Here is a 13255-nt window from a genome sequence, read left to right on the forward strand (position 1 = left end):
TTTTGCGAGCAGCAAATGCATTAAATATGTTATACCAAATAATAGGCCTACATGCAGCCTAAAAAAACGAAACCTTAGTTAGCATAACACTGTACATTTTATTAATTTATTTTATAATGCTTTTTATAAATTTATACAATACTTTATACGTTAAAAACTAACAGGGGAGACCTGGGCTATTGTCACACATTTGCAGTGAATATTTCAGAGTTTATAAACACAAAAATTCTTGGCTAAAAAACAACGTTTTTATACATTACGTTACACTACCTAAAAAGAGTTTAACTGAGTTTAATAGTTTAATACAGTTCGATAGTTTCTTTAGTTTTTTTGTAGATTATAGTTGAGGTAATATATTTTATGCATAAAATAAGATCAAATAAAACACACATTTGTGTAACTGGACGTTTGACTAAAAAACGTTATAAGCAACTGAAATACAGCCGCTTGAACGAAACGTTAACAGGAACCTTGTAGGTTAGCTGCTTCATTTTCTAACCGGGTTTATTTACCAGTGACGCCAACCCTGCTAAACCAAACTAGCCTCATCTTTGTTTTCGTTAGAAATCATAAGGTAAGATTCACCGAGATGTTTTATTGTCTTCGTTTGTTTGTATAGTCTTCATAGAAAGAGTGTGCTGTTTGATAATAAACATAATGTCGACTCGTTTCACATTTTTGACAGGACTTACTGGCAATGCTATTTGCTAGAAAGTTTATGGCTTATTATTCAAATGAAATGTATTGCACTTATTTTTGATAATAAGAATAATAAACTTCCACACATGGTGTTATTTATTAATCTCTACAGTTTTCAAAATGGGAGTACTATGTATTTTTCGGTGGAAATTTTCAGATGAAACAGTAAACAAGTAACGTAAATGAGTGAGAGAATAAATAAATAATACATCTACAGTACTACAATATGTAGACAAATGGAATAATGTAACTTTAGAAATATATGCCAAACAATATAATATATAAAAATCTTATAAACAACGTTTATAGTATTAATTTATCACAGTTATAAATCTACACAAGAAACTATATACCTTTTAAATGTTGTCCCTCGCATGAGGATCATCATATTTTGGTGTTTGTGGTTTGTAAACCCTTGATCTACAGTATCTATACTATTTACTCGTGACTTAAGTAAACCTTCTATGTTTCATTGACTTTTTTTGTCTTTATTTCAGGGAAATAATCATCTTGACTCCAGATTGTGTCCATCTGTTTTTAAAATGGAGCCAGCCTGTCGAAAAGACAAACAGAAACAGCAAACCCCGACCCGTGGAGACAGAACGAAACAGAAATCAGCCCAGCAGGAGCTGAAGCAGAGACAGAGAGCAGAGGTGACAGTCACACTCCCTCCTCATCCTCATATACTGATGATTAGACATGTACTGATATGATTGATTTGTGTCTGGAAATCTTGCCTCTTATGATGGTAATTCACTACTGGTCAAAATGAAAATGTTGCTTCTATTTTGCAATGATTATTTTTATTACAATTTGATTGAAAGTTTATTTAAACAATTAAACTAAATGTCAGAATGTCTTTATGTTGTTCTTTATAAAAATAGAGATGAAGAACATCAACATATTTTGAGAGTTTCAACAAGCATCTTGTGCTTCAGTGGAACCTTCTGTTCAAAGTCACATGACCAATATGATCAGTCACTCATTTACTTGCATTTAGTGACTTTGATATAGTGCGGACTTAAATATTTCACATTCACTTTGTCATTTCTTTTTTATTTAAAAGTAAATGCGCTACCTTTTAAGTTTGGGGTCAGTGCAATTTTTTTTAATTTTTATTTTTTTATAAAGGAATTATTTTATTCAGCATTTATGCATTTAATTGATCAGAAGTGACTTTCATAAAGTCACTAATTTAATTGCATTTAGAGACTTTGAAGTAGCGCAGACTTACCTGTAAATTATTCACATTGATTTTGTCATTTCTTTCGTTTAAATATCATAAACCACAGAACTTGTTGATTTCCATGTATTTAAATTGCACATTTCAGACCAATTCATCTCAGTTAGTTTGTTCTCTGTTTCTGGTGTATTACAGATTTACGCCCTGAACAAAGATATGACTGAACTTGAACAGCAGCAGTTCGAGGCCTTCTGCAAGCAGATGCAGTCACAAGCGGAATGAGAGGAACTCATTCACTGGTTAGGGTTACGTTACGATGTTACTACTCATATTTTTGTATTATTGTAAAACATATGATAATCACTTCTCTCAGCCCCTGTCATTTAAACCTAAATGTATCCGCTGGAGAATGCATGGCTGTATTTGGGGCACAAACACAGTACTTGAATCTGAGTGTACAATCACATTGCAAACATTGGGTAGTATTTACAAAACCAAAAATATCATCATATTTATCAGAGAACCACTCTGTGAAAAGACACTCACTTACTCTATAGGATGTTAATGCCATCTGTTCCGTTTCATTTTCACTCTCTCATTGTTAATTGTAATGTTTTATATGACATGCAATGTTTATTGTCCTGAACAAGTATTACATTATGTACGATTGTACAAAGCTATTTTTGTTTTTGACGATTTGTGACCTATTGACTTAAGGAAAACAAGATACAGTTGTCACTTTTTTTAGTTTATCATTAATATATTTGTGACATGCTTTAATACTGTTTAATGTTCCTTTTACCACAAGCAGTTTTTGTTAAAAAAAAAAAATTTTTAAATCTTCTCTTGAAAAAATATATAAAATGATTTTCTTCTCTGAGCCTCATTTTCCTGCATCCCACATACGCTGATAGAAGATTGAGTTTTTCAATGCAAAACATGTTACATTCTGACCTGACTCGTTTTTACAAACAAGTATTCATTACTTCAATTAGCTCATTGTTTTTGCCTTAAATTATTACATTGTTTAAATGAATAGACTACATTTTTATCCAACTGTGATTTGTATATGTACATTTCTGAAATACATAACTAAGACAGTTACCTCTGATAACAGATCACTCTAAATTGTAATGTGGACTGCTTTGTGGGGTTAAAAGTGTTATACAAATAAATGTGAATTGAATTGAATTTTAGATCATTTTAGGCTTTTCACACTGCGCTTAACCCTGGGTTATCGTCATTCTAAACCCCGCTTTTAACCCTGGGTAAACCCGAGGTTTAGGAACGCACAGTGTGAAACGTCAATTTACAAATACACAGGATTCATTGTTAACCCTGTGTATAGTATGCAATGAATGGAGAAGTATGCAATTTTGGATGCAGCCATTTCCACTTTGAGTGCCTTTAGACACGCCCCTCTCCTCCAATCTCCTCCTCTTGTAATTATAATGAGCAGATGTTTACGTATACATCAGTAAATAGTTGGTGGTCAGTATGGTTTTTTTTTTTTTTAAAGAGGAATTAATACTTTTATTCAGTAATGATGCATTAAATTGATCATTTATTTCAAATAAATGCTGTTTGTTATGGAAAAGGCTTCACGGTTTCCTCAAAAACAGGAATTAACAACTGTTTTCAACATTGATAATACTAGTAAAAAATGTTTCTTGAGCAGCAAATCAGCAAATTAGAATGATTTCTGAAGGATCATGTGTCACTGAAGGAATAAATTACATTTCAAAATTAGTGTTATTTGATTACTGATCAAATAAATGTAGCCTTGGTGAGCATAAGACACTTCTTTCAAAAACAGTGTAAATACACTTGTCAGTTGAACTCTTAGCATGGACTGTCTTGTGGCACAGAAACAGAATGTCTGGAAAAAGTGTGCCTGAGGTCTTCAGATGGGTGGGAGGTTTGGCCATTTCCTCATCAGACTTGAACTTGCTCACTTGCAGTCAGATGAAAAAAAGCCATTTGATGATGTTGCCAAATCATGATATCATAACACAAATGTTTCAATGCAAGGAAGGTCAGAAACAGATAATGTTTTGTCATTTATTTATTATCATTTTTTTTATGTGGCATTAAGACCTATTTGGATTTTATACCACATTAGAAGATGCTAATTGCATATAGAATCTCTTAGAAGCGCTTCATTAATGTAAGATAACTCTATGTAGCTTGCAGGAGCATATAGAGGTAGTTAGTGGTTGAGCAGAACGTTACTCTAAAGTTCTAAATAAAATAAAGTAAAATTAATTCTACTCTAGTCAGATGCTTTTTTTAATGCTTAGCAGTACATCTTTATCCTTTAACCAGTGTTACACTTAGTTAGTATTGCACTTAGTACAGCATGTGCAAAAATAAAAGAAAGTTGCTTGAAAATCTTTTTTTAGGCAATCAATCATATATTTTTGTCTGATAGGTGTTTAGAGGTCTATGGTAACAGAGCTCCCAGTAACTCTCACTCCAAACCAGCCCTGCCAATACTTGGTGTCTTGACCGCCATGTTCAAAAGAGATGAAGCGTAGGCCCGGGCCGTAGTCTGTGAATGTGTGGCTCACCTGTGACAGAAGTGACAAAATACTGTTTGCATGCACAAAACTAAGTTGAACTGAATTTAAACGACATGTTAATAAAGAAATACTTGTATGATGTAGAACCTAAATATACTATATAACATGTAGGATAAACAGCTTTAGGTCATTGATATGACTAGTGGTTTGCATAACACTTGTTTTCTATTTCCCTATTCATTTCTTTAAAGCTTTTAAGTGGGTATATTATGTCAAACTGGACTGGACTCAGATTCTGCACTCCTACCTTTCTCCAAGAGCAGTCGTCACTGTCAGGGTCAAGGGTCACTTCTTCCGGCTTAAATTCCTCAATGACCTCGTGGCTTTCATCAAGTAGGGTCACAGTGAGCTTATAAATGCACCCACAGTCTGTTCGGCCACAGTACCTAAACACTCAAAAGAAATGATTGAATGGACAATGTGACTAAACAAAATTCCTGCCATTATGTCCACAACATCAAGGCTTACCAGTCCTCCACATTGACAGCTGGCTGTGCAATATCTAAATTTTCGGGGTCGTAACCCTCTTCCAGCAAGTCAATCACTTGTCTTTTTAGACACGGCCTGTAACAGCGGACAGAAAAAGACACTGACACACACCGATGTACAATTGATGAATGAACAGCACACACCGAAACACACGCAGGGAAAGTGTGAAAAGTGAAACACACATGGATCCTTTTTTCACCTGGCTCTTTTAAAGACTTTATTTTCCTCAAACTTGCCTAATCAGATACTATTCATTATTTCTTACTCATAAGATGTGCAGAAAAATTTAGTGATTGATTCATTGTTGCAAGTGTGCCCGCAGTCCCCTGGCATGTCCTCGGACCGCCACTCGTCGCCTCCATTTTCTGTCAACTCCCAGTGTTCCAGACCATCTAGTGAAAATACATGTGACAACATGTTAGATATTTAGGTGGCTACTGATCTGATCAATTTATTAAGCTAAAGGAGTGTTGGCACGTGATAGCAAATGAGTTGTACTTCATCTGAAACTACAACATTTAAACAGCATTTTTATATTCTTTTGTGTTATGCGTGCAGTATGATGTTTTAAAGGTGCAGTAAGTGATTTCTGAGAAATGCTGTTGAAAGTAGATCACCGTAGTGTCATCAGTGTGTATCACTGTAGAAAGAGAGATGGTTGAGAGACATTACAAAAGAAAATTGGTGAGAGGAATATCACTGGAAAAAGTTATGATCAGGCAAGAGCTTTAGGACCCGTGTTAATATTAGAAAAGCTTTCCAGTGCTAAATACCCAAGTTTGTTTTGTTGTTTCTGCTCCATACGTGAGTAACACTGGTTTTTCTGTGTTTCACAGAACCAAGATATGCTGTTGTAGTTGTTTTAGCTCTTAACAGGACATTTTTGAGTGTCAATGACTACGTTTACATGCAGCCAATATTTGGGTTATGATCGGGTTAAGGTCACTATTCGGGTTTCTGAAACATTAGGAATAACCTGTTTACATGCGTGAGAGAGAGTTTCTCCTGTATACATGGAATTGCAATATCCCGATGTAAACGGCGACGCACGGTTAGCGTCTGGACGTACGGACAACCTTAAGACGCAATATGCGTCATTTCCGATTCTTCTTCCTGTATCCAAAGACAACAACAACAGCAGCAGCACGCGGATAATGAATAGTTCGGGGCAGATAGCGATCGCCTTTGTTTGCGCTTTGGTGCTGGTACTGACCTCGCTCCAAATGTATGCTGTGCTGCGTCTCGCAATGTTTACTTGCGGTATACTGCACGCGGGTATTTGTATGCGCCGAGAAGTTCCTCTACTCAAAAGACCAAGATTCCTTGCGAATAGAACAAGCGCAGAACACAAATCACTATGGGGATATGCCGGTACGCGTTTACATGACCAAAAATTCGGGTTAGAAAAGGGGTACCCCAGGTATCATATCCGGGTTTTTAAAATCCGGGATATGAGCATATTCGGGTTTTTGCCGGTGTTTACATGGCCGTGCGGGACCGGGTTATTGCTAATATCCCGGTTTTGAACGGGTTATTGGCTGCATGTAAACGTAGTCATTGTTTGTCTGGAGCTATTCCAGAAAGTAAGGTTAAAGGGTTAGTTCACCCAAAAAATTATCACATAATTCACTCACCCTCAAGTCATCCTAGGTGTATATGACTTTCTTCTTTCAGTCAAACACAATCTGAGTTATATTTAAAAATATCCTGGCTCTTCCAAGCTTTATAATGGGAGTGAATGTTACCTTAGATTTTGAAGCCCAAAAAAGCACATCCATCCATCATAAAAGTAATCCATATGGATCTTTATAAACTATAATCACTGGCTTCCCGTAACGGCCTTACCCGACGCATGACGTATTGACGAAGCACAAAGGATAGAGCAAAACAAAAGTCTAAAGTCTAAAACGAGGATTTTTACAGAGACATTTCTAAGGATTTCAATATAAGAGAAGAGAAGTTTGAGTTTGTTGCCCAGCCCTATTTGTTTGAGCTGCGGGAGGTGACTCTTCTCTCACCTAAGCTTACGCTACGCCTACATCCTACGTCGGGTCAGAGGTCACTCTTCCGCCTGGAAATAGACTCGCGTACGGCCGTTGCGGGGAGCTAGAGATTATAGTTTATAAAGTTATAAGTTTCTTACAAAAACACATCGCTTTGCTTCAGAAGGCCTTATTAACCCCCTGGAGCAATATGGATTACTTTTATGATGGATGGATCCGTTTTTTTGGGCTTCAAAATCTATGGTACCATTCACTCCCATTATAAAGCTTGGAAGAGCCAGGATATTATTTGATATAACTCTGATTGTGTTTGATTGAAAGAAGAAACTCATATACACCTAGGATGGCTTGAGGGCGACCACACAAAGACATTTTCAACTGAGCGCGGAAACCAGGAGACATAATGGAAACGGACGCTAAGATATAGACAATACTTATCAACAGTGCTTCTCAGAAATCACTTACTGAACATTTAATTCATTTTTAAACTTTAATAACATGTATTTGTCACACTACAGGGTTGTTGTGTACTGCTAAAGGTTATTAAAACTGTTTTACCTTATGCATTGCCTAACCTAAAATCAACCTAAAGGTTTGGGGTTGTTAATGTTGTGGTACTTAATATTTATTTGAAATACATTTTTAAGGATTCTTTGATGAATAGAAAGTTCAAAAGAACAGCATGTATTTGAAACAGAACATTTTAAGACATTATACATGTCTTTACTGTCACATTTGATCAATTTAATCCATCCTTGCTGAATAAACGTATTAATTTCCTTAGAAAAAATGTTTAAATCTGTAAATAAATATACATAAATATAACTTACCATCTCCATTAGGATTTTTTAGAAGGTTTCCAGACATTTTGTTGAATCTGCTTTTTCAGTAACTACTAGAGAAAAAGGGCAGATAAAAAAAGTGTGATAAGTGACAATTTTTTTTTATAAAACGCTTTTTAAACTGTTCGTTGCTGTGACTTTTGTATTTTGTATCTCCTAAACCTCAGCAATCCTTTTGTATCATTCATACGCCTGGGGTTGATTTAATTTCCTGGATCCTGCAGTAAGTGCTTGAGTATTAGATTTCAGGAAATTCATCGCCAGGACACCATGCATAAATTAAACCCACTATTAATGCAATGCTAAAGCCGACAACTTTCAACAGAACCATTAATTATAAAGCAGTATTGTTTCTTTTCATTTGAATGAGAGGCATTTGCTCAGTGAAAACAGTGAATGGGCTCTTAGCTTGTTACAGTAAAGTAAACCGAACGACTCCGCATAAGGAAGGAGTCTCTGCACATAGATAAAGTAAAGTAAATGCATCATAGCACACACATAAAAACGCAATGCGTCAAATATAAACCTCCCCAGTACTTACAGTGAGAGTCTGTCCACTCAGTTGAGCCCAGTGATGTGGGTGTTTTTTTAGGGCAGGAGCTTCCTGTAATATGAGCTCTCTGCAGAACTTCTCTGATTGGCAGAATGAGGCACATGGGTCGTCTACATCAGCAGCAGTGTTGTATTCAACCCTGACACTTCTGCAAGCACATGTGCACATTAGCACAAATGTCACTCAATTTACAGAGGAAAACCACAGCTGACATACAGAAAACAGAGGCAATCTTCAACAGCCAACACTGCAATTCTAGAAGGGTGGAGAGAACTGTAATAATCAAGCCATGTCAAAACCTCTTTTTTTGTTTATATCGACTTCATTTTTCATGATGCTAAAATCCTATCTTCTTAATTTTTCATGATGCTAAAATCCTTGTAAAAACTGTTAAAGGGGCCATAACATGGATTTTTTTTTATTATTATTTTAAAATGTTTTTGAGGTTCAATTATAATATTAAAGCTCCAGTAGGTAACTTTTGTAAACAAATATTTGTTAAAACTGTCATTATGTCCTGACAGTAGAATATGAGACAGATAATCTGTGGAAAAAATCAAGCTCCTCTGGCTCCTCCCTGTGGTCCTATTGCCATTTGCAGAAATACACCGCTCCCGGTCAGAAACAACCAATCAGAGCCAGGAGGAATGTCTTAGCAGTGTCAATCACGCTCGTGTACGCGCTGATCACCCCTCTCTTGCACAGCGCGAGCGTGCATCACAGAACAGAGCAAGGCGAGCATTTGTGCTTATAAAACTTAAAGTTTTTTATTTATTTTTGAAATGACCGATCGTTTCGCTAGATAAGACCCTTATTCATCATCTGGTATCGTTTAAAGCCCTTTGAAGCTGCACTGAAACTCTCATTTGGTCCTTGAAACGTTTGTGTCATATTGAAGTCCATTATATGGAGAGAAAGCTTGGAATGTTTTCATCAAAAACCTTCATTTCTTTTCGACTGAAGAAAGAAAGACATGGGCATCTTGGATGACATGGGGGTTAGTAAATTATCAGCAAAAGTTTTTTTAAAAGTGAACTAATCCTTTAACGTTATCTTACTAGCTATTTATAACTTATAGAAAGAGTGCAACGTTATAAAGTTACATGTATTGCAAAATACATAATGATTTTGTACCAAGTACCAAGTTTGTAGTCAAAGTATGGGCAGGCTCTTTTTTTATGTACATTTATGTCAATGTAAAGCATATTGTTGATGTTTCGTCCCTATTAGTGAATGTTCCATAACTGTTTATAATCCGCCGTCATCGGTGGTCCTGCTTACTAGCCTGTGCGTTCACGGCAGGCTCTGCTGTGGGGGAGGAGCTGTGGAGGGAGGAGCTGTGGAGGGAGGAGCTGTGGAGGGAGGAGCTGTGGGGGAGGAGCTGTGGAGGGAGGAGCTGTGGGGGAGGAGCTGTGGAGGGAGGAGCTGTGGGGGAGGAGCTGTGGAGGGAGGAGCTGTGGGGGAGGAGCTGTGGAGGGAGGAGCTGTGGGGGAGGAGCTGTGGAGGGAGGAGCTGTGGAGGGAGGAGCCATGGGGGAGGAGCCGTGGAGGGAGGAGCTGTGGAGGGAGGAGCTGTGGAGGGAGGAGCTGTGGAGGGAGGAGCTGTGGGGGAGGAGCTGTGGAGGGAGGAGCTGTGGAGGGAGGAGCCGTGGGGGAGGAGCTGTGGAGGGAGGAGCTGTGGAGGGAGGAGCTGTGGGGGAGGAGCTGTGGAGGGAGGAGCTGTGGAGGGAGGAGCTGTGGGGGAGGAGCTGTGGAGGTAGGAGCTGTGGAGGGAGGAGCTGTGGGGGAGGAGCTGTGGAGGGAGGAGCTGTGGAGGGAGGAGCCGTGGGGGAGGAGCCGTGGGAGAGGAGCCGTGGGAGAGGAGCTGTGGGGGAGGAGCTGTGGAGGGAGGAGCTGTGGAGGGAGGAGCCGTGGGGGAGGAGCTGTGGGAGAGGAGCTGTGGAGGGAGGAGCTGTGGGGGAGGAGCTGTGGAGGGAGGAGCTGTGGAGGGAGGAGCTGTGGGGGAGGAGCTGTGGGAGAGGAGCTGTGGAGGGAGGAGCTGTGGGAGAGGAGCTGTGGAGGGAGGAGCTGTGGGGGAGGAGCTGTGGAGGGAGGAGCTGTGGGGGAGGAGCTGTGGAGGGAGGAGCTGTGGAGGGAGGAGCTGTGGGGGAGGAGCTGTGGAGGGAGGAGCTGTGGAGGGAGGAGCTGTGGAGGGAGGAGCCGTGGGGGAGGAGCTGTGGAGGGAGGAGCTGTGGAGGGAGGAGCTGTGGAGGGAGGAGCTGTGGGGGAGGGGCTGTGGAGGGAGGAGCTGTGGGGGAGGAGCTGTGGAGGGAGGAGCTGTGGGGGAGGAGCTGTGGGGGAGGAGCTGTGGGGGAGGAGCTGTGGGGGAGGAGCTGTGGAGGGAGGAGCTGTGGGGGAGGAGCTGTGGAGGGAGGAGCTGTGGAGGGAGGAGCTGTGGGGGAGGAGCTGTGGGAGAGGAGCTGTGGAGGGAGGAGCTGTGGGGGAGGAGCTGTGGAGGGAGGAGCTGTGGAGGGAGGAGCTGTGGGGGAGGAGCTGTGGGAGAGGAGCTGTGGAGGGAGGAGCTGTAGCGCAGCAGAGAGCAAGGGGGTTGGACCTGTAAGTTGTGCTTGTTCAAATTTTCAGGCTAAGTCAACATTTTCTCAAAACTCCCTACTGCAGCTTTAAGTTTTATATTTGCATAAAGAAAAAAAAATTTTTTTCAACCTTCATTCTGACCCTATGTCTGAAATTATCTTTTTATGGGGTGGCACCTTTAAAGGGATGGTTAACCCAAAAATGAAAATTCTGTCATTCTGAACCGATCATCTAGTAAATAAACACGATTGAACACTTGGTATGTTGAAAGATACAGTACAACTTACCGAAATGTATATCCAGTATCCCTCATACATAATATCGATCAATCAGTGTTTTTCAACTGCGGAAAGAGGTCAATAAAAGAGCTGGAGAACAATGTCACATAACGTTACATTTACCTCAGGAAAGCCATTTATTGACCAGCATGTTAGTTGGCTAGAAAAATTAGCTATAGAGAGGAGTATTTTGCTAAATATGTGCACTATATTACATATTTATTGTATTTTTACTTATTTCATTACAATATAATAACGTTGTTATTATAATAAAAACCACATGATATTTAATTGAGTTGTAATTTTTAATCTTTAATAATAATACCAGCTGACAGTGCTCTCTGTATAGCATTAGGTGAGATTTTTTTCTTGGGAAAAATTTACATGTATCTGATATGCATCCAAATTAATCGATATCTAATCAGGATCGGAATAAAATTACAAGAATCGAATTGAAATTGTGAAATTTGTGTCAAGCAATAATAAAAATAGTAGCCTACCAGTCATTGTACCATGTTAACATTTTAACATGTTGTCACTAATCCTAGTAAAATTATGTTTAGTAACCAAATGTTTTGACAATCACAGAAAAAAAAACTTGCATCCTCTCAAATTCGTACCCCATACCCCCCATACAGATTTAATTTAGGCTTTTATTCACATTTAAACATTGATAAGCGAACGTAAATTTGATCTCAACATAACCTGCTTGACATGCGAGAACAAACCTCATTGGTTTTCGAACGTCAAGTGAACACACTTGAGCTTTCGTTTACCACAACTGATGTGTGAGTTGATGAATGTTTAAATGTGAATAAAAGCCTAAATTCAATCTGTTCACCATATGCAGTGACCATGTATCTTCAGAAAATTTGGACAAAACCGCTCAATTCATATGGATTATTTTTATGTTCTCTTTATGAGCTTTTTTGAAGCATCAAAGTGGTAGTTGCGTAGCTGTCAATGGAGGGACAGAAAGCTCTCAGATTTCATCAAAAAGATCTTCATTTGTGTTCTGAAGATGAACAAAAGTCTTACAGGTTTAAAGCGACATGAGGGTGAGCAAGCGATGACAGAATTTTTATTTCTGGGTAAACTATCCCTTTAAGGCTTGTTAGTTGTTAGGATTATTGGCTAACGTCATTTCCTAGATGCTATTAAAATAAACCATCCACTTGTTTTCTGAAGTCTGTACAGAGAGCCAAACAAGCTATTTAAAGTGGAAACATGAAAGCGAATGTTCTTTTACTCTTTCATTTGTCCTGTTGTCGACAGACTCAAGTGTGTGAAGTAGGTCAGTAACTGAATGTGCATCTGTATACTGTATCCAGTGTAGAAAGCATACGTGATTATAATAGGTTGTATTGGCTTATGACGCGATGCAACGCTCACATCGAGGGTAAGCAAATGTTAGCAATTAAGCGTCTTAATGCCAGTGGGCAAGGCCTATGATGCAATGATGTAAAACTATTCGTCGGTGTCTTGATCTAGAGGCAGTCATATGTAAATATGTATGCCCATGTGACATCACAGATCCCGCAATATCCAAACAAGCCATTTTTGGAGCTTGATTAAATCCTTTGTTTATAATGAGGAGGACGTTTTAAGCTATGAACCTTGCAGGATGTTTTAATGGTATAAAAACAAAGTCAAAAGATCAAGGCAAATTTGATTTCTCCTGTCGTGACTCCTTTAAATTTTATATTTGCATAATGGAAGAATGATTCATATTTGCACGTATTACTAACAAATACAGAATTATATTATTAAATGAGACATTTCATTTGAGATTAGTTACCTGAGACAAGTGCACCTGCTTACAATTTTTTTTTCATATTTATGTTTTACTTTTATAAGTACTATAATTTGTTTAAAATGACCCTGTGTGAAATAATGTAATACAGTAATGCTAATACAACTTTTGAGATGAATTGAAGTGAATTGGTCAGCTGAAAGAAGGATGTGTTTTAAAATAAAAAGTCATTTGAGCTGATCATTCTGCTGTCAAAGGGAAAATGATTGAAAAGTGAGAACCTAGTTCTTGAATTTGGTT

At 38.6% G+C, this 13255-nt stretch overlaps 2 protein-coding genes across 6 annotated transcripts in view; one reads left to right on the forward strand and one right to left on the reverse strand.

Moving 5' to 3' along the window:
• svbp (small vasohibin binding protein) overlaps positions 1-3479 on the forward strand; it is a 4809-nt gene extending 1330 nt beyond the window's left edge. For 2 of the 3 annotated variants that reach the window (XM_077204050.1, XM_077204052.1), the window contains exons 2-3: positions 1197-1352; positions 2078-3479. In XM_077204050.1, the coding sequence (XP_077060165.1) occupies positions 1197-1352; positions 2078-2164 (243 nt within the window). In that variant the 3' untranslated portion in view covers positions 2165-3479. Of the gene's footprint in view, positions 1-470; positions 575-1196; positions 1353-2077 lie in introns of those variants that run through there. The other variant, XM_077204051.1, reaches the window with a different exon arrangement.
• Positions 3480-3932: 453 nt separating this feature from the next.
• Positions 3933-8431, reverse strand: fbxo2 (F-box protein 2). 3 transcript variants are annotated; one of them, XM_077204047.1, is made up of 6 exons: positions 8340-8431; positions 7787-7851; positions 5219-5345; positions 4933-5028; positions 4712-4850; positions 3933-4452 (listed from the first exon to the last, which is right to left on the reverse strand). In XM_077204047.1, the coding sequence occupies exons 2-6, from the start codon at positions 7821-7823 to the stop codon at positions 4318-4320; spliced, it is 534 nt and encodes a 177-aa protein (XP_077060162.1). In that variant the 5' UTR covers positions 7824-7851; positions 8340-8431; the 3' UTR covers positions 3933-4317. The 3 variants fall into 3 exon arrangements, with proteins under 3 accessions (XP_077060162.1, XP_077060163.1, XP_077060164.1); XM_077204048.1 differs by having other exon boundaries at positions 7787-7848; positions 8340-8404; XM_077204049.1 differs by lacking the exons at positions 7787-7851; positions 8340-8431 and having other exon boundaries at positions 4933-5053; positions 5219-5346.
• Positions 8432-13255: the final 4824 nt, after the last annotated feature.

The sequence above is a fragment of the Siphateles boraxobius genome, unplaced genomic scaffold (genome assembly GCF_051911475.1).
Source record: "Siphateles boraxobius isolate OS27281-9 unplaced genomic scaffold, OSU_SipBor_1 5, whole genome shotgun sequence".
Taxonomy (NCBI): Eukaryota; Metazoa; Chordata; class Actinopteri; order Cypriniformes; family Leuciscidae; genus Siphateles; species Siphateles boraxobius.